General features: G+C 33.5%; 1 protein-coding gene and 1 pseudogene across 1 annotated transcript in view; one reads left to right on the top strand and one right to left on the bottom strand.

The window, feature by feature from the left end:
- Positions 1–7158: 7158 nt before the first annotated feature.
- On the bottom strand, positions 7159–25628 carry LOC142325697 (eukaryotic initiation factor 4A-III-like; annotated as a pseudogene).
- Positions 25629–26041: 413 nt separating this feature from the next.
- LOC142324466 (uncharacterized) overlaps positions 26042–27666 on the top strand; it is a 39351-nt gene continuing 37726 nt past the window's right edge. Inside the window, exon 1 of the mRNA XM_075365292.1 lies at positions 26042–26594. Coding sequence (XP_075221407.1) covers positions 26396–26594 — 199 coding nt within the window. The 5' untranslated portion in view covers positions 26042–26395. The remainder of the gene's footprint in view (positions 26595–27666) is intronic.

Raw genomic sequence — 27666 nt, 5'->3', positions numbered from 1 at the left:
TGCAATACAGAACATGGCTTTTTTATGTCTGTTTCAGGTGAACTAGCACAATGACAGTGGCCACGCAATACCCCAAACCCTTTCCGGACAAACGTGTGTCTGGAAGCTTCTACCAAACACTAGGGCCCCCACGGAAGGCAAATTCCTGTTAGACTGAAAGGACAGATTGAATGGAAATACTGCTGAAAGTAGAAAGCACATAAATGCTTACTCTCCCCATATCAGCCCAAGTAAATTGTTTCTCATTGGTCTAAATGACCGGAGCGCAAAAACCAGGTCCGTCCATTAATAAAATAAAATCTATAAAAAACACAAATGAAAATCCACTAAACAAATGAAAACCCGCCAGATAAAATAGAAAGACACACCAGCAAGGGACATTTGTCCAGGTTCTGCAATTAGTAGTGAGAAACAAACTCCCACTATCCTTGCATTCCATTCAGTTTTCACACCACCCAGGAAGTAGCAACCATGGTGAGTTTAAAGCCTAGAAACACTTAAGGTGTATAATGGCTGTTAAAGATGTATGAAACACTCTCCTCACCATTTGCAATATAATTTGTCAGTTGATGCATCCAGCATCAAATTATATAACAGGCCATGGAACCTTTTCATCAAATGATACCAATAACTATTATTATCATTTTAAAATAACACAACAGTCATACATTACTGTATAGGGGTTTAAAGTGGTTTTGTTTTGTATGTATTATATGACTGCATGTTGTATGTTAGTATTAGTTCTGAAATGAGGTCCCATTTTCACACCACCCAGGAGTTAGCAACTATGGCACATTAAATTTTTTTTAAAAGTGAAATCTCTCCTAAGAGGTATGCTACAAAACACTCAACCGTTTTCTATTAATTTTTTGTTTCACTTTACAAATAATGATATTCTCAACTGAATTTTTTGTCTTTCCATCATCTTTCACACTGAAATAAATCAGTTTCATGTAATAAAACTTAGTGTTTTATAGCTTCATTGCTAATCCGATTTACATAAGTAGATTTTAAATAAACTTTAAACATTTCGTCCTGTTCCTTATCATTCAAAACCATTACCAATACACTTCTGTATTTAGTGAATACCGTTTTGACGTCCCATACAATTACTCTTGCGAACACTGTCTACTAATCTTTTTAAAAAATAAAAAATTGCAGTTGAAGTGTCATTAAAGACACTGATGAAAGTGAATGGATCCACTCATTCAATATGTGTTAACCAGAGCCTTCTCAATTAATATTATTTCTTCATAACCTCTAACACATCCTGTTGTGATAAGTGTCTATGAATAAATACCATACTCAATCCCACCTGACTATAACCTTGAACATGTTCAAACATGTTTATCGCCTACACACATACAAATGTTTTTCTAAGAATTAACTACCAAATATCTATAGAATTATCTACCAAATATAATAACTTCCAAATATCTACTAAATTATCAACCAGAAATGACATATCGGGTAGAATTTTGCACGAAATAATACGTAAAACAAATATTAGAAAAATATATTACAATCTTCACACCACCCAAAAGGTATGTAACAAGGCCGGTTGAGATTTTTGATTTTAAGGAGTGAAACCTCTCCCCAAAATTTACAGTATAAAATACTTGAATTAATTTTTTACAAACATAATTTTACATATTCAGTGATATCATCATCTTTCAAACCAAAGTAAGTTAATGAATGATGTCTTATGATTTTCAATTCGTATATATTTTTGGTAAATAGAGCAAATAGTCACACGATTCTTCTGATTCCATCAGTGTCGTACACAATAGCACAAATGAGAAATTCACTGTATTGTGTAAAAACTTCTCATATACAATATGTAGTCAATATCGAATTGGAGATCGCCTAACAATTTACATGGTAGCTTCTTTAAAAACAATCCCATTGTTGAAAGCGTTAATGAATATACCAAGCTGAACCAGCCAAGACAAAGCTTCCCAGATTATCCCAAGCCGCACCAGTGGCAAAAAGCTGGTAGTCACATTGATGCCCAGAGCACCAGGATTGACTTTCTATCTTTGGTGTCTGTCGAGATGTAATTCCGTATATTCTGGCAGTCCTTCCCAGCCTCTTACTGGCAGAGAGCCTCAAGGACCTCCTCCAGTAGTTGATGGAATGCCTGTTAAAATGTTTATTAACTCTGGTGTCACAGATTCTTTTCACAGTACTTAAATAAAACATTTATATATTATATTTCATATCACATTATTCAATAAAAATTAAATTATTAATGAAACTATGAATAGATACTTCTGCATTGTACGTGTTATCAAATGTACTGAAAAATAAAAGTAATGAATATATAAATTATAAATAAAGCTACCAGCTGTTGATAAACTAACTGAATTACATGTTTTATGAAATTATATAAAGAAAAAACTATGAAGAAAGAAACGAGACAGCTTGGTAATTTGTAAATATCAAAAAACACATAAGGCTGAGCAATGCCTAATGGCTACCATCCTGATATGGCAAGGGTGACTACTTTCCGCTTGCTGCAGTAGAACGCCTGTGCAGTCGCTGGCAAAATGGAGAAGCTATGTTGTTTTGCTAAAGACACACACCTGAAGCCAGGAAAATTGCTCACCCTAAATGACTTTTTCATAGACCGAAGGCAGTACCACAAGGACATCCCGGCAGCAGAGAAACTGCTATCCCCATCCACAGGCGAATAAAAGACAAACGGTTTGACATCTAAATGGAGTAGACCTGCGTTCATATAGAGATGTAGGCACGGTATACTAACTAATTTCAACGTACAACAGGTCGAACTTGGCGGTGATCTGAATGCTATACTGGAGAACTAGGTCAAGCCCATCATACTAATGAGCGATCAATTCCAAGCATCCGTCATGGAATAACAATATTGTAAATGCTAACAACAGAATGCTATTTCAGCAAACGCGTACACACGAGTACTAAACATCATAGGCCTCAAAACACCCACATTTATCCATACAAATGGTCGGTTGAGACAGTACGTACTCGAAATAGTGATTCTGAGGGCAGTACCAGTCCCGTACACGATAGAAACCATCGACCTCAGCTCTGATCAATAGCTGGTTTTATTGGAGTTGGGCCAAGTGGCGGGATTGGATGCTCTCCCTATACTAAAATGTCAGAAAACTGAAGATTCTAGAAGGTGCTCCAATGCATTTTTACTCCGACGGATTCAGAACTCCTGAGCATGCCAGAGGATATAGACATCTCAGTCGACTGCCAGCGAAACTCAACTTTAAAGTACTACGGAGAAAATGGCCTGCCTACTCCGTAGTAAACTCTCATCACACACCTTTGATGCAATATCGGAGAAATGTCAGCTCTGGAGGAGATATCACCTCACTCTGGCCCCCCAACAATAGAAGGGAATTTTACCACCATACGTTCAGGGTGAAACTCCTATTTACAAAGCTTTGCGAGATATCGTGGTACAAATACATTGCCTTGATATCCAATGAAGAACCTTCAGTAGTTATGCTGAATAAAAGGTTACGAGAAGGAAAGAAGCCCCGCCACCCCGTGCTTGGATGGCGAAGTCTTAAACTTTTCTGATCTGACACGACAGAAGTATTTGTGCCTGCCCAGTTCTCACACTACGCAACCCAAGTGTAAATTTCTCTCAATGATTACTTCAAACAGGTAATGCACACCTCACCGAGAAATAGGTCACATTTCGAAGGAGGTAATAGCGGCTAAAAAGGCCATAAGCCCTGATAAATCGATGGGGATAGATGGGATCGTACTTCTGATTATAGCGACCATCGCCACTCTATTTTCATCGATCCTGTACATAGCATACTTTCCAGCTTACTAGATAATGGCAAGGGTTGTATGCTTACCGAAACCAGGGAAAAGTTTACTTTTCTCCTGAAACTGACCAATTTAGCTCTTCCAGTGCTGTCAAACCTGTTCAACAGGGTTTTTCTCAAAAGACTCTAATGGTACCTGGGGCCAAAGATTTGGCCTAAACAGTGGCGGCTTGTAGCTAAAATTAGTAGGGGTGCTGCTCCAGAAAATATTTTTCTGGGCCTTTTCAAGGCCATGGTTAAAGATTTCTGTAAAATAAAACAACCTAAAAAAATTAATGAAATAGAATAGCTGGAAGCAGGATAATAAACTAATTCTACACTTTACCACATTCATGAATATGGTACACAGTTACGCATATTGTGCTTAAAAACCATAATCGGTTTAACTGAATAAGTAATAAAATGTCAATACAGATAACATTTTTTAGTATTATTAGATAATAACTTAATAAGATGTCCGCTTAAAAACACTACAGTCCAATAGCGTTTAATTTCAATTTCTATGTATAGAGAAACAAATAAATAATTAGTGTTCACTAATTATCTTCTCTTTCGCCCTTCGAGTGTGTTTTTGGACAGATTTGGCAATCAAAGAGCCCTTGATCTTCTGATTACTACTGAAAAAAAGACTAAATCACTTTCATATTCCTTCCAGAGACTAAACTAGAAAAGGTAAAGAACAAGGAATGTTCCACACACACACATGAAGTAAAAAAACACTACCTTCCACCAGCACGCCAGGGTCGGCACTGCGGGAGCGACAGTGCTCTCTCTCCATCGCAGCTATCTATGTGTGCATATGCACAACAGCCAAACACCATGTCTGGAACTGTGAGGAACACGGTTTGATATAAACATTTTCATATCTTTTTCATAAACTGGGGGATAGCTACTGACCACAATAGCCAGCCACCTACTGTGGTCAGTAGATGATCATCTACTGTAGTCCACAGAATTTTACAGGAGTATATATTTCATATAATACTTAAAGTTAATCAGGACATTAAGCTTAAGGATTATATATTGTACAAATAAAAAGAAAGAATTAAAGAAAAAAGGATTCATTATATTAAATATTGTCAATAATATCAAGTAGAAATAGGATGCTGCAGTTCCACAGTGCTTATACATGAGCTGCCACTGAGCCTCAATAATTCGGATATCAAGAGGGGCACTTGACGACTCTCCAGTTGGTAGACAGCACTGTCAAAGGCTTACGACATATAATGGTATTTATCAACATTCAAACTGCTCAAGTCATACTTACTGGGGAGACAACTGACCAATCACATGGGGAGATTGGTATCGTGGTGGGGGGGGGTATTGGTATCAGAACAGGGGGCTGTGCTTTCACCTCTGTATATGGCATATACAAACAACATGCCGCAGTCAGAAGGGTCAACATAGCACTCTACGCTGACAGAACAGCATTTTAGTACCTATCCCAAAATGTGGAACATGGTAACAACCGACAGCTGGACATGTGAAGCCATGGCTTGATAGGTGAAGAATCAGGGTCAATGGGGAAATCTGTGGTCATGTTTTTCACATACAAGCGATGTGCTCCAATCAGGCAACTGCAAATATCAGGGGGGGAAATTCCATTTGTGATGAAAGTTAAGAACCTGGGAGTGGCCTTGGACAAACGGCTTAAAAGAACATATAAATTATATGACCCAACTGAAATGACCACAAGACTCATGTCCAACAGTAAGGTTAACCAAAAGGTAAGATGTAAGGTTAGTTTAGTTGACATTTGCAATAAAACAGGAAACTAAACTTATAAGGTTTGTCATTCATCTACCAGCAATAGGGCCACAGTACAGATAGTTGCTGTGGAATAGGGTGTGCAACTATGAACACCTCTGGATAGGGAAAATCCCTTTCTTCATTTTTGCTTCAGTTCTGCTACAAATGCTTCAGGCTTGACAAAAGCGACCACACCAACAAGAACAACGTTTTCAGCCTTGCAGTCCCTCCACACCATCCCTAGGTATACCCGTATCAAGAAAAAAAATGTTGATGGTTGTTTTCTGAATATGGAAAACACTAGGCTGATCACTGCACACTCGCATACAGAAATGATTTTATTTAATATTAATTGTAAGTCCACCATGCTATGAAGAGAAGATAACAAGAAATATTGAAAGATAGACGGTGATGGGAAAGAAATCAAGCAGCTGTCTAAGGGAAAATGAAGAAGCCTGCTGCGATGCCCTCCAAAAGGCTCGCAGGTCTTCCTAAGGTTAAGGTAGTAAATATTAAATACAAAAATCAGGCAAAAAGAAGCAAGAAAATCCCACTACAGCCAACCCAGCTCAGCTGCTATAAGAAAAAGATGAAGTCAAAGAATCTACAAAACCTAGAATCACCATCCTTCCTTCACCTTACGACATGTGACTCCCTCCATGAAGGGAGTACATTGCACCTTCCAATAACCAGGGTCCCATCAAGTGTATTCCTTCTAGACTGAAAGGTCTTCAGTGTACAGACTGAAGGGGAATTGTGCCAGCCAGGAGAAAGATGCAAATATATTGCTAATTCCCTAAGAATAATCAAAGTTAAAAAAAATAACACTCAAAACCCGATCAACAAGGATCAGATTGCTATACTAGTAGTATCCTATTCTTCTGTAAGATAACAGAGTGCAATGCTTTTAGATTGATAAGAGAACATCTTTTATCTAAAGAGATGAGTTACAATGCCATTAAAGTATCCTTAAATACTCCCTAAAATAAATGGATGCCTGCACAACATATTCACACAATAATTGTCTTTTAAATATAACAAGTTGTAAATGAATTTATAATCGCTTATGACGACCCAAGTTGCTCAAATTAATCCAACTATATCAGATGTTTTGCTTTCTTTATTTAACACAGGTAAAACACCTGAGATTCTGGACAACTAGATGTCCTAGATAAGTTTTTTAAATCATATCATTCTTATAAAGTTAAAATATGCAGTATTAATGGTAATATTTAATTTATATAAAACATAATCACAATTCTTGTTTAACATCACATTTCATTTTAGAACTAGTACATCACTCATCTAGATGAATGGAAAAATTCAGGTTTACCAAACTTATACTTAAAAGAATTATTTCATACTTTAGGGGAAAAAAGGATTATAATGATCCAAACAAAAGTAAAAGAGATATTCTCAGTTTAAGAAAAGAAGACTAATAAATTAATAAAGGAGATGTTATTACACAAAGGAATAAATTATTCAATATAAGAAATAAATAGTTCAATCACAATAGATAATAATCTATTAAAACTTGGTATGTAAAAGAACAACTGAAAAATATAAATATGTACACAAATTATAAAAAGAATATAATTTTTCCTTTATTAGAACTATATAAACACTTCTTACAACTAAAAAAAAAAACAAAAAACAACCTATTTTACATAGTTTTCCCTTAAATGATGACTTGAAAAATGATGATTAACTCATGCCTTCCAGTGCAAAAGTTCCAAACAATTAATTAACACGAATTCCACAGAAAACAAACATCTCCACAAAAATTATATTAAATCAGCAACTGGAAAAAAAATTAAATTAAAGATAAATAATTTAAATACAAATCAATAAAATACAGTTCTGTAAAAATAAACAAATTAGCTAACTGTAATATTAGAAACTAAGAAATAAAAAAAAATTTTCAAAAAGATAATAATTCGACTTTAAATTTTATAAACACATTAAGATAATTTTATTTTCTGCCACATCTTTTGTAACAAATTCTTGCAGCTATTGAGCGTAAGCTTCTTTTATCAAGCATATTAAAACATGTTCAATAACATATTTTTCAAGGTTTTTGGATGATCAATACAACTTACGCTACATTTACTTCATCAAAGTACATTAACGTAAGTAAGTAAACGTAGATGTTACTACAAAGCACAATAATGACCAGTGAGTAGAGCAAAAGCTAAAACAAATTCACCTAAACAAACATTTCCGTACCTAAGAATATCAATTATTGAATAGTGTAAAGCAAAAATTCTGTAGATACAAGCTAATAATAAATAACCTAAATATTTTGCACCCTTCCTAGACTGAGTTTATATCACATCACAAAAGAAAACGCCTATCTTACTCATTTATCATGTGTCGCTCACTTGAAGGAAAAAACTGAATTTTATACTGGATTAAAATTTCTTTTTTGTATTAGTGATGTCAGAAGCAATTTATTTGGAGAATGCTTATAAGAATTAGGAAAAATCATGTTAAAAAATTTTGTCAACCCTCATTCCGATGTTATCAAAACGATAACATTTTTCCTCTCAACTGGAAGGTCCTGAATATATATATATATATGTGTGTGTGTTCTATTTGCCATTCTTAATATTCTATTTACCATTCATTGGCATTTCATCAATCTGTGTTGAATAATATTGTTCAATTTCATGAAGAATTCTGATGTCATCACTTTTGATAAAATTAATAGCAACACCCTTTCTGCCAAAACATCCTGATCTACCAATCCTAAAAAAAAAAATTAATAAAATACATTTTTAAAGATAAGAGACATCAATTTAATAGTAACAAAAAGTAACAAATATTTATTGAGAAATTTATCATTAATCTTACATAATATTAATTGTAATGGCAAGTATTGTATATTTCTCCAACCAGTTTTCCAGCTACTACCGGGTCTAGATACATGTGTATAGCAAATATAATTACTGCTAATAGCCAGACTTATTTGCAGATGTCGTGTAATATAAGTGTAAATGCACCACTAAACATGCTGGTATGAACAATGCTAAATAAATGCAATTAAATGAGTAGTTTATAGACTATTTTATCAATGTGCACTTATACATTTCACAGCTTATAAATAGTGAAAGTGGGCTAAATATCTAGCCTCTTTATCACATCAAATCATTTATACAAGACATCATCAATACTTACTATCATTTTTGCTTCTATTAGTTTTCTTTTACAATGAGTAATCCAAAAGTTTCATACTTTGAAATGTCCATCATTAACAAACTTTACTGATTATAAAAATAATATAGTTCGAAGCTCTGACGCTTCATAATTATAACAGAATATCTTTACAGTTAGTATTCAGATACTTAAGTATACATTTAGCATTTTTTACATTAAATATTCAAATGATTACAAAGTAGAAATAGACTGTTAATTTTTTTTTTAGTTCAACCTAAAATATACAATATTAATATTATTTAAATAGTTAAGAAAATAATGTACAATATTTACATTAGAAGTTAAAACTTGTTACAATTTAACATATGAACTAAGTTAAAAGTGAAATTCAGAGGCAAACTCTCAAAATCATTTGAGGTAAAAACAGGCTGCACAAAAACTTGGATGGATTCTCGCCACTACTACTCAAATGCACTTCAGAAGCGGTAATGAGGGACTGGCTCAAAAACTGCCCTCCAACTTGTTACAATATAACATATGAACTAAGTTAAAAGCGAAATTCAAAGGCAAACTCTTAAAATCATTTGAGATAAAAACAGGACTGCGCCAAGGCAATGGATGAACTCTTACCACTACTGTTCAACTGCATTTTGTAAACTGTAATGACAGACTGACTCAAAAAATGCCCTCCAAAAATAAGGAGAGACAAAAAACATAAAATAAAAACTGCCTATGTTTTCACTGTCGACTAGGCATTTCTGGCAAATTACATGGACAAAGCTAAAACACAGGCATTAGAACTCCATATTGCGAATAAAACTGGCCTCAAAATATCATTCAAAAAGACCTCTGTCTTTTTATTACCCAAATGTCCCAAAAAAAATTAAAAGAGCATTAATAAAGTCAAAATAGTAATAACCCAATTTAAATACCTTGGAGAAATAATAACAAACAACCTGAATGAAAAAACCTCCAAACTAGTTAAGGCACAAAAATTAACTGGTACATCCTAAGTAAAAAATGTTTATCCATAAATGCAAAAATAAGACACTACAGTTATAAAAACACTCTTCCACCTGAACAAACAATCAAAGACTGACTGACAGACTCCAGAAAATCAAAAAAACCTGCATCAACAAAAAGTACCAGAAAGATGGGCAGTCATGGATTGTGGCCAACAGTCATGTACAAAGAGTAGAAGCCATCACTAATACCACACATAAAAGGACACAAGGATTCTTTGGACTCATGAGGATGCAAGATTTGAGCCTTCTGAAACAGCTGGTACAGTACAATCTCGATTCAAAAAAGACAGAATGCAGGTAAACGATTAGCATTTTCTAATTTATTTTTTCATTTATTTCAGTTAATTAATAGAGGATCTGATGGAAATTCTTACACCAAAAGATACCAGAGACAAAATAAAATTAAATGAAAAAATCAAGGCCAAAAATGCTTGTTTCACACCCACAAGAAAGAAACTCACAACATGAACATTTTCAACACCAGAAAAGGCACGAGAGATTGGAACATATGAAAAAGTAATAGGAGGACCACAAGGCCTGAACAGTCCCTTGGAAGAGGCTTGGATAACTGACTAAAAAATGTAATCCTATGGGGTCAAAAAAGATGGAAGAAAAAACATTATCATGAATCAATTACATGATGTAATGCAAAGATGTTTTCTAATTTTTAAATAATTACAGTCATTATTTTAAATCAGAGTAAACACAGATTTTCAAGTGAAATCTATTATTATTATTTGTTTTTTTTTTTTTAAAGAATACTACTTTTAAAGTAATAGTTATTTCAGCAACTGAACTTTGGTATCTAGTCAGAATTTTAACTTTGTTACATCAGTTATAGTAAAGAAACAGGCTAAAAACCTGTTCTAAAAATACTCAAATGACAGAAAAAACTGTCACATTAAAATGTTAATTGTTTTTTTATAAATGTTTAACAAAGCTATACGAAGTTGAAATTGTAACATCAGAAAAACAGATCAAAAAGGATACTTTTTATATATAATTTTCTAGTCTGTTGTGAGCAGTAATAAGCAGTAATGCAAGAGAAAGCTATAATATGGTATAAAACTCAATTTTCCATCAATTGCTACTTATGAAACCAATTAAATAAATAAAGGAATAGATTACATCACAAAATCATCTGTTTAAATAGCACAGTCAAGAAAGTAAAATATTTTAAGTGCAAATGTTGCTAAACATTGTACATCCCAGAACAGAGTTTCTATCAAATATCTAATTACGAATGTATTGTAGTACAGCCATGTGTCTCATTTTCAATGTTATAACCAATCATGAAATGCTATGAACATCCTCTACTGTGATGTTCTGAGGAAGTTTTTTTAAACTTTTTAATCTTTTGGTCCTGCACAACCATCTACCCTCTTTCTTTAATCCAATGAATCAGATACCTTTGGTTGCATCCTACAGAATAAATTGTCATTAGTTAACCACTAAAAAGAACTCATCTGCAAAAATCAGAGAAGAATGAATAAAACTTGAATTTATACCTAGAAAATTTTTATTCAATATGAACACGAGTGAAAAAGCAACCAAAAAATTAAATATCAATTTACCTGTGAATGTACAATTCTCGGTTATTTGGAAGATCATGGTTTATGATCAGTGATACATGCTGGACATCAATTCCTCTTGCCCACACATCAGTTGTAATTAGTACTTGACTAAAAGGAAAAAAAAGTTAAGTAGACAAAAGCATTTTCTAGTATAAACTGCATTTTTGTTTTTTTGTTTTAAATCCAGCTTACACATTTATTCTCTTAAGCGTACCCAAACTAAAAACAACTTCTAATTAAATTTAACTGTTCAATATATTTCCCCCCACAAAATCATATATTTTGTGGGGGGGATCTTGGTGGTTTCAAAGGCTAAACAGAAAAAAGAGATATACTAATTTCTGAAACAAGGAATAGTAATTACAAATAACTGTTGATCATGTTAACAATCAACTTTTACATCCAAAATAGTTGATGGCTGTATATAAAGAAAAGAGATAAGAAAATATACTACCAGGATCATTTAAACATTTTCTCAGGCTGACACAAGACAGCATAGAAATGACCAAATTACTATGATATTTATCAAATACGATCCTTTGGTTGGAAAGCTACAAAGTTACAGCTGTGTGTATTTAGTTGCCTGTGTGTAATGAATGAGTAAAGAAAATAAATTTTGACATTTTCTGAAAAATTAATAAAGATAAAGTTCAAACTGTTATAAAGAACTATGTTTAACAGTATTTAATCCCAACAGACACACAAAAAGAGTTATATTCTACTTAATAGATACTTCTTTGTTTATGTTGGAAGAAAGTAGGCTTCTGAATTTAAACATGGAGATAAATCCACTCAAAATTATGAATGCTTGGGACACAGAAAAATCACTATGAGCGATGAAATTATCACAAAAATCAACAATGCCATATCAAATGATTGCCAACTTAAAGTACAAAAGCTTGCTGACATTCTAAATATCTCAATAAACTGGGAGCATGTTTTCTTTAATGTTATTGGCTATTAAAAAGCCTTCCGCTTGATGGGTGCCATGTTCGTTAACACTTGATCAAATATGCAGCTGATTGATCACTTCCCAAAGGTGTTTATTAGACCTAAACATGACTCCACTGATATTTTTCAACAAAGAAAGTGAAAACAGTTCTACTTGTAGGGAAGGTTATGGTATGATTTTTTGGGATTCTTATAGTGCGATGCTCATAAACTACTTGGTAAAAAGCAGGTCAATCACCAGAGAGTACTATGTTTCACTACTGTAGCAATTAAAGGGTGCTATTCAGGCAAAATGTTCACATCTAGCCAAAGAGAAGTGCTTTTTCACCATAACATAATTTAATAATTATAACTCCTAAAATAACCTCGAAAACTGCATACACAAAAAAAATCTGTGAGAACAATTTCCTACATTTTTCTAAACATCTAAATAAGTTTCTCACTGTTTAAAAAAAGTTCTTAATAGAATAATTTTTTTTAAATTAAAGATATTTAATACTAACTTTTTTATAACTGTTACAAAACATACAAGCTCAAACTCATTTGATTTCTTTCATTAGCAGATCATATCTATAATAAAGAAAAGTAAATGGTAACCTTAATAAACTGTTTTAATGGTCATTATTTTATATTAGTCTAAACTGAGCTCCAATTCATTTTTCCTAATTCCTTCAATGATCCCTATAAGCATTCCTAGAATCTTTAAATGACATTAATCTAGAGACTAAATGCTGTATTCAGTTACGTTTTTATAATACTTTCACTTTCTGAATATTTATTTTTTTAATTTAATGAATATAAGTATTGGATTTAGTATTTTACATACCAGGGAAATAAAATTAGAAAGAATAAAACAAAATACATACCAAATACTCTACCAGGTGTTCCAGAAACAACATGCTGACCATAATCCAGTTTTCGAAGATCCTCACCTAATCCTGCATGACACTGAACATTCATAAAATCTCCTAGGGCCAATATTACCTGAATTCAATTAAAAATAGAATATACTGAAAAATAGCCATGCTAATTTTATCATCAATATTAAATTTAGCATTGCAATCATTAGTTATGGTCAACAGTTAAACACTGTTATACTATTCTAATTGTACTATATAAAAATGGAAGATGAAATGTGGTGAACTGGAACAATGTACCACATCCCAGACAAAAATGTATAAAAATTGATCACATGGTTGTCTCCTACAGCCTGTTCTTTTCTGGATTTATGTATGAACAATACTGTTCATAATTTTGTTGGATTCGTTATGGTTGTTTATAAAGGAAAAGAAACACTAATTGTCAATGAATTTCTGAGAATTTTTTAAGAAAATTGAAATTATCACATGACCTCTTAGTTACGTATTTTTAAATATTCACTCATTCAGTTTTAATATTTATCAAATACAAAAAAATATTTTTGATGGTACTCCTTCTTCAAACAAAAAGAACAAAACTAGAAAAATATAATGAAGAAATTTAATTTTTCACTTATAAATAACTAATAAAATAGGATATTTTACATCATTCTTATACAGTTTTTAAATATTGAACACATGGATCATGATTAATAATGAGGGATAATTTAAATGCTTTAAAAAATTGATAAAGTATCAAAAAGCCAAATTCTCACATGAATAGCATGTACAAAAACAATTCAAAATTGCTTATTTGGATATGTTGAGTATAAAAAATTTGAATAGAAATCTGGAGACTAATAAATGTAATGTAACAACTAATCCTATTATGAAAAATTGCTTCTCTTTTGTATTATGACAATTTACTAACATATTTAATGCTTCAAAATATGGCAGATTCAAAAGTGTAAACTTTGAAAACACCTGTCAATCTTCTAATATTAAATCATTTAAGAGGATAATGGAATGATGTGTTTTGAAAATATATGTGTTTTGTCACACTAACATATTTTTGTTTTTTAGTGAAATTTTTTCCAATCAACATAACAAACATCAAATAGCAGCTACAACTTAAACTGACATAATAACATGAACTAAACACACGTTGAAATAGAATATACTGCATGTATAATGTGCACTGTATATGTCCAATCTTAATACGAGGGTGAATCAAATACAAATGGTAATTTTTTTTAATAAATTTATTTATTAATAATATACACAATTAATACCTTCATCGTTTCTCTATATAGTCTCATGCACAATCTACACACTTTTGCCAATCACTTGGAAGCTTGAATATTCCTTGTTCATAAAAATTTGAAGACGAGTTGTCAACCAATTACACATGTGCTCCTTTCCTTGACTTCTTCACTGTTTTTGAATCGCTCCAAGCGATTCTTTCAAGGGCACAAAAAGAATAGTTACAGGGTGGTCAAGGGTTTCCCAGTGCATTTTTTCTAATTTATCCTTATCAAAATCGCGGTGTGTGGCCTGGCATTGACTTGAAGAAGGATGACATTTTAGATGGGCATACCCAGTCTTTTGTTTCAGTAGGCAGCTTTTGTTGACTGTAGCAGCTGACAATAGTAAGTGGCATTCACCGTTCATTGATTGTTTAGAAAATCAATGAGTAAAACTCACCTTGAGTAAAAAAAAAAATCATTGCAAGAACTTTTCCAGCTGACAGACAGTTTTTGGCCTTTACTGGGGGCCAGCCCTCATCCTTACTTGCCATTTTTGACTCCGAGTGTAATGATGGACCCATGTCTCATTGCATGTGACAATGCGCCTCAAAAAATTGTCCCCTTCTTACCGAAATTGAATCAGAAGTCTTTCACAGATCTCCAACCTGACCTGTTTTTGGTTTTCGGTCAACAACCTCAGAACCCATAGAGCACTAATTTTTCTTAATCCAAGATGAGTGATAATGGATTGAGCACTCCCATTGCTGAACCCACTTCTGTTGGGATTTCCTCAACAGTGAACTGGCAATCACCTTTGATAAGCTCTGGAATGACATGAATGTTGTCGGCTGTGAGACTTGACCTTGGGCGTTGATCATGACTTTCGTTTGCTACACTTTCTTGCCTGGCCCATGTATACACTCAATTCTGGGACAGTGTAGCATTCCCAAACTGTACTTTTAAATGAGTTAAAATTTCCATGGATTTAACGCCTTCATTAGTTAAAACTTTATGATTAAACGTTATGCAACAGACAGAACCTCTTGCTCACTCATGGCTGTACAGATGACAGAAAAGAGTAGAGGAGCTAACCAAACTGGTTCCCTCTCTCTAACACACCAAACATAAACCCCCCAATCCGCCATCCAGCTCGAAACTGCTTGCTGTGTAGAATAGCAAAATTACCATTTAAATTTGATTCATCGTTAAAACAATCAGAATGGTAAAACGGAAAATTTAGATCAAACACATTCAAGAAAGTAATAATTTAAAAAAAATTATTTTATCAAAAGAATATACAGGTTAGAAATTAATCATATAATTAAATTTACAATACAAACAACAAAAAGGCCATAGAAATTAATGTTTCATAAGAAAACAAAAGAAAGATAAAAATTAATTAACAAGTATTAAATTAAAAATATTATTACTTATTTTTATCCGCCCTAATCGTGACTATTGGTTTTATGGTAGTAATATTTTCTTAATTTTTTAATGTTTAAAAGTAACAAATTAACAAAATACTACACTAATTACAAATAAAACAGTAAACAAAAGCCTACATTTAAGAAATTAAAAAAAATGTATCATATTCAAATTAGTAAAAATTTAAAGGGGATCAAAAAACAGAATAAGATACTGTGTAATAAAGAAAAGAGAATAGTATAACCATAAAGCAGACAATATTGTTCATTTCATGAGTAGATAAGTATGAGGGACATTCAAAAATTAAACAAACATTTTTAATGAAGGAAACACGTAATTCAGGCAATTGAAACTGTTGTAAGTGTTAGTTGGCAACCGGGGAAGAGCGTTCGTCAGCTGTAAGATTAATATTTACCAAAACAAACTTTTAAAGTCTTAGTTAAGATGGCATATCTGCTCTGACAAAGTACTTTTGAAGAACAGTGTTTTGTGATCAGATTTTTCTTTCGGAAAGTGTACAACCGTCAGAAATATTCTTGGATGAACAAAAATATGGCAATAGTTGCATGAATCATGCAAGTTTTTAAGTGTAGATGGATAAAAGTGGCTGCAAAAGCATGACCCCCGACAAGCACCGCTCCAGGTGTGTAGTAACAGTGTCGACCTCAGCATTAGATTCTCATATTGATTCACTTATCCAAGAAGATAAATGACTTACAGTTGAACAAATTGCTTAAAAATGTTGAATAAGTGTTGGCACATCCTGACCCGATAGAGGAAGACACCCACTATATGACAGTTTCAGTCGCCACGCCACCCATTCTGTACCTATCCTTTATGGGCTTTACTGGAGGTCATCTTCAAAACCTTGGCAAAAGGCATCTCTCAGCCTTGTTCTTGCCTCAGTCAGGATGCCACTAATGCAAATGCAATGACATTCCCATTCCCATCAATTACTATTATCCCACAGGAAAAAACCCATATCTGACGTTAGTCTCAAACAAGACTGAGTAAACAAAATAAAAAAAAGGAACTGAAATCCACTACCAACCCGAAGGTAATAGAAATAAGTTCATCTTGCAATACAATAAAACAAAATGAAAACAACAATCAAACTACAGAAAACAAACCAACAACAACAAAAACTTAGCAACTACAAAACAAAAAAATAAGGCAGAAAAGCCTATACGGCACCTGAAATCCCCTCGGCAATCCTTTCTTTTGCCAAATAGTATAAAAAATTCTCAACTATTATCCATTTGGCCCAGTTTCACCTATTGCCACAGAGATCCAAAGCCGATCCAATAGATAGTCTCTGTGGTCATCAACTCATACTTGGAACAAACATACAGAACATGATGTACATCTTCTGATTAACATTCTGGATACATTCTTGAGTCCACGAGGCTGAATCTCTGCAGCCTGTCCTGGACCATGTGTATAATGTCAGTCCTCAGCCTCATCCCATCTGGCCTACCACAAAGTATTAACATGTTGTTCGATTTCTTGAACTTTGTCAGAGTTAACTCACCTAATGTCTTGTCAACATAACGCTGTTGCCAGTCTGATGCAATCAAGTCTATTGGTTTCGCACCTGCAATCATCAATGTATTTTATGTGCTGGCCTGCCATCAAAACACGAACCCGCCACCTCACTGCCAAACAGCCTTTGAGCAGCATCATAGTGATCTTCCCTGTGGTGAAGGTCATCTTATCTTATGTTGATGACATCACAACTCAAGTACCCTGAAAGCCTGAGTGGCTTGGAGCTCAACCTACCTCCTCCACGAGCATCCTTCAACCAGCAGGAGCCCATCATCAGCATAAGCCATAATGCGACACCTGCTGGGTCACAGAAGAGAATCAAACTCCACCATCCAAAACAAAGGACCCAACACACTGCCCTGAGGACACCCCTTGGACAGCATGTTGCCTACATCATGGCTGCCCTTGCAGAGCAGCAAATCCCTATCACTGAAGTAACTTAGCATTGTCTGCAATTCACTCACAGTGTATTCTCTTTTTTGCAGTTGATAAATGGCCAAAGACCACCACAAATTGTTAAACACCTCTGAAATGTCTAGGAAAATTCCCAGAACATATTCCATCTCACTGGCGCTTACCACACTCCTCACATGGAGTATGGTGTCCTCAGTACCTTTTCCAGGACAAAACCCATATTGGTTCTCCATCAATAAGCCACGCAAAGTTAACCTCTCATTTATGCAAAGGTAAAGAACCTTTTCAAAGACCTTACTAATAACCAGCAGCAACGTAAAGGGCCTATTCGACGAACAGTGGGATCCTTGTCGCCACCTTTAAACAACAATTTAACAATCCCCTTCTTCCAACAAACCACGAAGCATCTGTCAAACAATTTACTGAAAAATACATGTGATAATTCTCACACTCACTCCTATCAAGTAAATAAGGAGTTCCACCGTTACTCCATCAGATGACTTGACACACCTCAGTCTCAGTAATCTCCAAAGACAATGCACCTCCACGAATATGAGCAAACTGACACCGCACCCACAAATGGTATGCAGTCTCCCCAGCTTCGTTGTCATCAAGCAGTAAATCATCAAGTAATCTGTGCAAGATTCCAGAAGTAGCTGAAATCTCACCAAACCTGGTTGAGAGAGCAGACAGAAGAATGTCTTTCCTTCATTTGTGTCCCACAATCCTATATGCGACTCCCCAGGGATCCTTGTTCCCCTATTCATGCACAAAGGAACACAAGGAATCCCTCTTTACCATACAACTCTTATGAAAGTAATGAGATCTGCAGTCCCAACATTCAGCAACAAGGACTGCCACCCTCTCAGGATTACCCTTACATTGAGACACTCTCCTTAAGCGACACACAACCTGTTTTACAGCTGACAATTCCCTGGACCACCATGGAGCAAGCGACTCTCGACCTGAACTAGAGGGAATCAAGCAGTCAGCAGCGTCGATGAAAGCAGCTGAGAACTCTCTGCCAGGTCCTCCAATTCCAAAAATTCCAGACCCAAATCCAAAACTCGAAGTTTGGCTGAAAGAAAGTCAATAAATTTCCTCCAGTCCACCCACCTGTACAGGAAATGATTCCATTGAACTGCAACATTACATCCGTAGTGCTCCCTTGAACCACTAACAATCTCATAATCAATCGATGATCGCTTGAGCAATCATCCACCATCTTCCAGTTACAGCCATAGGCAGGAATAAACCTACCAATGGTAACATCAATGTTCATTTTACCAAACAACCAATGCCCATCATACCACACCTGTATAGGTGGGCAACTCACCAGGTTCACTGAATAACTGTAGACCACATTTGGCTAAAAAGCCCTCTACTAATTCACTGCCATCATTGATGAAATCGCTATGCCACCGTAGTGATTTAGCATGCACATCCACACTAATAAGGAATGGACTGGTACCAGAGAATCTAAGGATTTTTTCCCAGATCAGCAGGGTCTCTATACTGAAAACATGACATTTTTAACATCCACACAGCAACAACATGATGATTATTAGACAGCTGTCAAATGAAGACACAATCTATTTCCCTTCACCAAACGACAGCCCTCTGATAAAAACTACATTCCTTACTATTCACAGAGTGCTTGGACTCCTTCTGAACACGCTTGCAATCAGCACAAGTCGGACCCTCCCACTTTTTCAGACAATTGTCATGCTTGTGACCATCCTCACCACAATGAGCACAGACTGCAGGATGATTACAGAATTTAGTCCTGTGACCACACCTGCAGCACCGCTGGAAATCTAAAAACTCCTTGACTCTACATGAAGAAAAATTAACAAATCTGCCCCTGTTAATGAAGCTGTGAAAAAGAGTCGGACTGACCTTGAAAATTCCGTGGTAACACTCAGCCTCGCACCTACCTGATTTGAACAATAGTCAACATTCAAACTTTGATATCTTCAGTCATCTGAGTGTTTTGCTCTCGGATAAGAATCATTAACTCCACCTGAGATGGAGTGTTGACACAATTCATCATTCAAAACAAACAACTGCAAAAAGACTTGTGCAAGGTGGGTTCTCAGAGAACTTACCATTCATCACAAAACCAAGAGATTTTGCATTTGCACCGAACTCAAAAATTGTTTCAATAACGAAGGTGAAGTATTTTTGGACAGGATTTTAACTTGTGATGAAACTTGAATAATCATTTGCACCGAAGTCCAAGAATCAAAGCATGCAGTGGAAACACCCTGAATCACCTGTCTGTAAGAAATTCAAAATGAAGCCATGGCTGGTAACGTCACGTTAACCATCTTTTGGAATGCCTATGGTCAGATTTTCTGTGATTATTTGGAGGAACAAAGCACTATCAACAACCTATACTACTCAACCAATTAAGAACAAAATCAAGCCTGCGTTAAAGAGGAAATGTTCAGTACAGCAAAAGAAAGGCGTGCTTCTTTTTCAAGAAAACCCTCGACCTCATATAGCACAAATGATGCTGGAAACTATTGGGAAAATGGGTTGGTAGATCCTACCTCATTCTTCTTACAGTCCTGACCTTGCCCCTTCAGATTTTTATTTGTTTGGTTCAATGAAAGAAACTTTGCGTGGCATCAAGTAATGACAATGAAGAGGTAAAGAAAAAAGTACAAAACTGGCTTCGTGATCAAGGTAAAGAATTCTTCACTGGGGGGATAAGAAGATTTGTAAAAAGATGGGATAAGTCTCGGGAATTATGTGGAAAAAAAGATAAGAAATTATTTTTGCTGTATAGCTATTTGTCTGTTTATTGAATGACCCTCATACTATTCTATTTTCTTTATTACACAATTCTTTTCTTTAATATTGTGTATATATGCTTGTGTAAGAATGAAAAGTATATATCTCATGTAACATAATCTTGATATATCAACATTGCCATGAGAACTAAACAGAGAATATCCAGAAATTATCACAAAACCCAGTAGTCTACATCTGCTGATTCCCATTTATACTATGATAAAAATTATACATTAAAGTTATCTAAAAATCAAAATTTAATAAATATTTCATAATTATGATAAAGGTATACTTGCCATTAGGTACAGTATATTTATATTAATTACTTTATCACTCACAAAAAAAAAAAAAAAAAAAAACTTGTGCCACCAAAGCAATTAACAATTTAGATGTTTTATTTGATTACTGCACCCACATAAAATATCAGAATTTCTTTTTGCAAGATTTCATAAGTTTTACTTTTTATAAATACTTTACAGATTAACTTTTTTTTAGCCCCAAATTCCTGTGAATTTTTTTCAATAAGACTAAACTGTAAATACAAAGACTAATTAAGCATAAAACTAATTAAATAATTTTTTTTTAAATGTTATTTTATAAAAAATAATTTCTTAATGATTACTAATTATTGAACTATATACAAATACAAACCTTCTGTATTTGTACAGCCAATTCTTGACTGGGTGAAAGGCATAACACCTGCGTATCTCGTAACTGTGTATCCAATGACTGTAAAATAGCAATAGAAAAAGTCGCTGTTTTACCAGTACCAGACTGGGCCTGAGCAATAACATCTCTTCTGTATAGCCAATGGTTTTTCAAAACCTGAAAATCAGATATCATTACATCACTTAACGTACAATGTACGTACTCTGACAAACTCAAAAATAACAGAAGGACAATTTATTTATCATATTAAATTAATGATTAATCACTGATATTATTTTTCTGATTAATCTAATGTGATTGTAATCAAAATGCATTAAATTTTAAATTAGCTGTGACACTGAACTCTGAAACTGACTTCAGTGTATAATTAAAATATTAACAAAATAGTAAACTTTATTTTAAAATCAACAGAAATCTTCTTGCTATATGTATAAATTTCATATTTCAGTCTCGTTCACAAACAAATATAGAAACTTAAAACATTCAAATATTGTATGACAATATAAGACAACCATTATAATATAATTTTATTTTTTGTATTGTAGCATACATCGACAAAAAGTAATTTTATAATACTGTCATGTTAAAAATGAAACTTTTCCAAATACAGAACCATAGACTGTATAGTCAATAGCAATCAAGAGAACAAAGGTATGATAAGAACACAATTTGCTGGACCATTTAAACCAACTGGACTGGAAGCAGTCAGAAGGCTGAATCTTATCTCTGCTGGTGTTGGATCAATTCCAGCGTAATTCACGTTAAAAAACTAAAAAAAATAATTAGTATTGTACCAATACACTTCTAATAAAATGCACAATGTAACGCAAATAACAAAAGAAATTTTCAAAACCTCTGAACCAGAAATATATCAGTGAAAGCTACTCTTTTCATTCATAGAAAAACACTTTTTACAACTTGTTGCTAATGTCTATCTGATAAAGATTATTACTGTACAGATATTAGGTTAAAGAATTACTTTTTCTCCTCCACAATGGTTTTTTAAGAATAACTATTTAAACTCATTAAGAAAATAATAATTATTTTTCAGTAACTTACCTACACATTGATATTAAAAATTAGATGTTTTACATGTAAGAGATTTATAACAACACTGTTGTTACACACTGCCATTAAAAAAAAGTATATTACACTTCAGGAGACTAAGAAGTATTTATATCTTGTAGTAATTGCTCAAACAAATCACCTCCCTGATTTTGTTGACTCCACATAAACGAATCTAAAACTTTTCTATTAGTGTCGCATTCCTTTCTGTTCTGTAATTTGGCAGATGACCACATTGACTCCACTCGGTAGGTGTGAGCCCTCGTCTGCGTAATTCTCTGCATGGTTTACTGTAAGGGGCTGAAAATTCATTTTCATCTTGATAAGATGCCCACATATCTGAAATGATCGTTGTGCCCGGTCTAATACATTCACAAATTACTTTTGGCAATGTTTCTGCTGTACAATCAGGAATCGCGTTCAAAAAACATTCAAATCCCCATTGCTGTAGATAAATCCATCCAACATTGTACTTGCATCTGGAGAAACAGTATTCATCTAGTTTAACTGTTGTGTTTGGACCACCTATTAATACCGGATTCTGTATCAAACTGTCTGCACACACTTCCCACAGGTAGTTTTTCCAGTCACTGACAGCATCAGAACTCATTCCTAATTCTTCTGTACAATAAGCAGTAGTTGTATATTGCTTAGTCCATGGATAAATAAATAAAATGATCATGTCAAATGGTAATTTACTACTCTCTAACCAAGTGTTCTTCCTGAGACCGATTTCAGTTCTGCAGCCGGTTTTGCTACACCTCCTTCTATAATTTTTATCAGAAAGATGTAATATCATCTCATGCCTGTTACTGCTATGCTGAGGGTTATTAACAATCCCTTTTAGTTGTGAAAATTCAACGCCTTTCTCCTTTGAATCATTTTCCTAACTAAATGAAAGGACATCTTCACAGTGCAATAACTAGGCACACAACTGATTACAGGCAGCAACACCAATGTCTAATAATATTTTGCAATGTTGTACTAAGTAACCAGACATGTTTAAACATGACCAACTAGTTTAAACATGAGCAATTAATAATACATAACGTAAAAAAAAAGAAAAGACCATTGTGGGGGAAAGCAGAAAAGACTCCCAATTTTATTCATACAAGGATCTAATTCAGTTTTCAAAGAGAATCTTTTATTTAAGCAATATTTGAATTACAGCTGTTTCCCTCTACTTCATAAACTTAACTGTAATTTTTTGAGCAATGGTAACGTTGCTGCTTAATTTATGAAAGAAAATATCCTAACAAAATACAAGAAAGGAGAAAAATTAACCTGAAACCAGCAACCTTGGAGTATTAAGCAATTGTGTTTATAATTGTAGACTTATTTTCCATTGCTGATTGACACAATTTAAGCCTATTAAATTCTATATTAAAAGTACAGTTGGAAATGCACTAGTAGAATTTAGTTGATTATTTATATACCATTTTTTGTTTTTTCTTTTATTTTTGTTTAAAATTTGTTTAAGTATGCTAAACTTCACTATTTGTTTTCTCAAATATGTATGTATTTGTGAATACATACGTATATATGTATGGATTAGCAACTGCAATTACCATTACCGCCTTGCCAGGCCTGATGTAGCAGCAGACACAGTGCAATGCAAGTGTAAATGTACCAGCGAACATGTACCCTTTAACAGCCATAGGTCGATCACTGTGATGTGTGTGGTTAATTGAAACCCAACCACTAAAGAATACCAGTATCCACAGTGTAGCATTCAAATTCATATAAAAGAAACTGCCTTCTAGGACTCTAACCTTAGAACTCAAAAATCAGCTGATTTTGTAATGACGTGTTTAACCACTAGATGACTTCAATACTAAGAATATAATTAATCTTTAGATATAGGAAGAGTTTTAGTATGAAACCTTCAGTTTTAGAAGAAGGTGGGGGATTGTCTTCTGCAAATCGGTAAATTTGCAGCGAGCGTAGGTCAAGTTATATTTATAAAACAAATATTTGTTTATTTATGTTAAACTATATCGGCCCATTTTCCACCGAAATCCGATTGACTACTTTGGTTTTAAATAAAGCTGTAGCTGTGGTGGTGTTAATACGTAACTACCAGCCAAACTGATGACTGTGATATCAGGTTTAAAGCTCTAAAAGACGCCCTCTGATGAAGCCTGTCAGGGCTGCAAACTGAGGAATTGCTCAGGCTCTAAAATTGAGTAGTCTCCTAAATGTTCAGAATTAAGAATCTCTGCCAAAATTCTTATAGTCATTATAACTTAAATATTATGGTTGATATAATATTTAGAGCATAATCAACGAGATAATTCTCCCATTTGTGAGTAAAGGAATGTTGGTACGTTGAAAACTGCTGTCAGAAGCTGTTTTTATGATGATCCTTCAACATGGAAGAAAATGTCTAAATGCACTAAACATGCATATTTATTTTTATATATGGAAAGGACATTTTGAAATAGCTCAAAGAATTGGGATGAAATTTTGCTACACTTCTACAAACTGTTATGTTATGGCTGTTTATATTGTAAACATCATATATATATATATATAAAACGTATTCCAAAATAACATACAAGTTACAATATTATATAATATATAAACTGCCGATTTCCGTGGCGGAGTGGATAAAATAATCATATGTAATTCAAAAAGAAAAAAATTAAAGGTGAATTAATAACAGTACGCATATAATTTATATTAATTCAATAACTAAAATTATAAACTCCACAAGTCAACCAAATAAAAATATTTTGTTTTTATGAAGTACTTTCCAAAACATCTGAAAAAAGCAAATACTAATTATGATACAAGCTACAAAACGATACCAAAACCGGTCGCAATTTAACTGTTTTCACACTAAACAAGCAATTAATGTTAAATTCAGTAACTGCCTGCATTAACGATTTCTTAAAATTTTCACGTAGTGACCAATTTTGGTTGCCGTAAGAGACGCCTACATAACCTAACATTACCATCAATTTTTCCCAGTACTACCAAAATTTGAATATGTAACTAACATCTGCGACAAATACAGTATTTCAAAAAAATATTTCTAACCATAAGCGTAGATTCCTCGCAACAGCTCTTCCCGCAAGCCCATAGTATCAATTGCACAAATGGCTTCGACATCTTCGCTCGTTTCAAACTCAACGTTGGATAAATCTTAAGTAACAACACGCCTGACACGAGTTTCTGACATTTTTAAGGAGTAAAATCAAACCGTACACTAGCAGCGAGATGTATTATCAAATTCACAATAACACACTCATCTAATTCAAACAAAATAATACAACTTCCTACACAACCTCAGATGTGCATCAGAACAGCACGAAGAATTGTGCCACAGCCACTCAACATAATATTTCGTCTTTGGATGGAAATATGCTGGATTTCGTTTTTTTTTTATTACTGAAATTCAATGTATGCAATTTAACAACGTTAAGGCGACAAACCTTGTATATTGTAAACGGCTTAAGCCTTAAAATACTATATTCAATAAATTATTTTGGTTAATTCTGTTCCATATTATAAAGTTTTATTCAGCTGCATATATAAGTTTTATACAGCTGCTTATCCAAAAATTGTAATTTGGAAAGATTATTGAATATATTTTTTTGTATTTGTTTTATCAGCATTTGACGTAAATTGAGTTTAAAAGATTGATTCAGTAAATTTGCTCTTTTTAAAAATGATATCAAGAGTGCCTACGTTAAAATTGAAACGGAACGTTTAAGAAATGGTTGCCGCAGGGGTGTGAAGGGTTAAGGAACAGTGGAAAAATGAAATGTTGACGACGAGCGGTCCGTCTTTCGTGAGAATGTCGTGTTCGGCGTAAAACGTTACTGTTGATATCTTGTACTAATTGTAGTAATTACATCTGTTCACTTTTAACGTACCTTAGTGTATGTGTGTTAGTGAGTTTAGCTTATCTAAAAAGTGATATTTCTTGTTTTATTTAAGCAGGTGGACAGCGATCATGTAAACTGGGATTTTTAGCACATAGGCTTATGCTATCAGAAGATGGAGCACAACTTCTGTATAGTTCTAAACTTTTTCTTAAGCCTGTTACTCTGGCGATATTGACCTCATAACATGGAATAAGAAATGCGTATACAGGAAATTAAAGCGAATACAACATGTGCCAAAATGACAGAAGAAAAAAGTATGAATGGAGACATATCCAGTGGCATAAAAAAAGAGTTTGTATCATCGGAAAGCACTAATGGCCCATCAAGTCCTAACCTAACTGGGGAATCGGAGAGTTCCAGTTCTGTCGGAGGTGGAAGATTGAAATTTTTTAAAGGTATTTAATTTATGAAGTTAAAAAATTAGCAAAACTCGATGTGTATTATCGGTTAAAATAAATTTTAGAATTGGTCTTTCTGCGGCGTACTATTTTTGTTTATGACATGTTAACGGTTATCAGTAAATGTGTTAACAGTACTATCGTACTGATTAGTATTTGTATATATTAAAATAATAATTTTATGCTTTGGATGAATAGTGTCATTTGTATTTTTCATTAAATTTTGAGTTACTTTGTAGTTTACATGGTTAGCGTGTGTAGTGGTTTTTACTCGTAGGTGGATGTGAATTATTCACTTAAATTATCATTAATTGTTTTGTAAAAATTGTCTAAAAATTCGTTGGTATATTGCGAAGGTTAGGTTCAGTTTGTTTATCTGCTGGTTTCTTAGAAGAATAAATTTTATATACTTTTAAAACAAATTGAACCATGCCTTTTATCATTATGAAGATTTTATACTTATATTAATCGTCTATTTATGAATAGCTTATTTCAGCCTATATAGTTAAAATTTAGGGTAACGTTTGAGTAAAGGAATTGTATTGTCATTTGAATCTGCCTAATTGTTTAAAACGACAGAGGCTTACAGAAAATTCTGATACAGTTAAAAAATCATTTCACTTATATTTAAAGCCTGGTTCATCTTTAAAAAGTTACTTTTATATATACGATTGATCTGTTGCAGTATACTAAAGGTTATAAAATAATTTATCTCAAGAAATCAGCCTTATTAATCTTAAAGTATAATTGTTGAATGCTTCTTGCTGTTAGTGGTAAATCTGGTTATTATTTTTTTTTTAAATTAATGTAATAATTTACATTTGTAAATAATGGTCAAGAGTGTGTTGTTATATTATACCAGTTATATATTTTAAACACTGCAATCTATAGTTGATAGGATTCCACCATAGTAGCCTAAGTGTAAATCAATGAATGGACTTATCCAAATGTAACAGAATCAATTTTTCATATTAATGTCTTGCCAATATTTTTTAGTACTTAAAAAAAATCAATTAGGAACATAAATCATTAAAACTAGAAACACATTTTTTTTCAATTTTTCTTGAAT

The sequence above is a fragment of the Lycorma delicatula genome, chromosome 5 (assembly GCF_047948215.1).
Source record: "Lycorma delicatula isolate Av1 chromosome 5, ASM4794821v1, whole genome shotgun sequence".
Taxonomy (NCBI): domain Eukaryota; kingdom Metazoa; phylum Arthropoda; class Insecta; order Hemiptera; family Fulgoridae; genus Lycorma; species Lycorma delicatula.
Note: the sequence above shows the minus strand (reverse complement) of the source record. Positions and strands in the feature narration are given on the sequence as shown.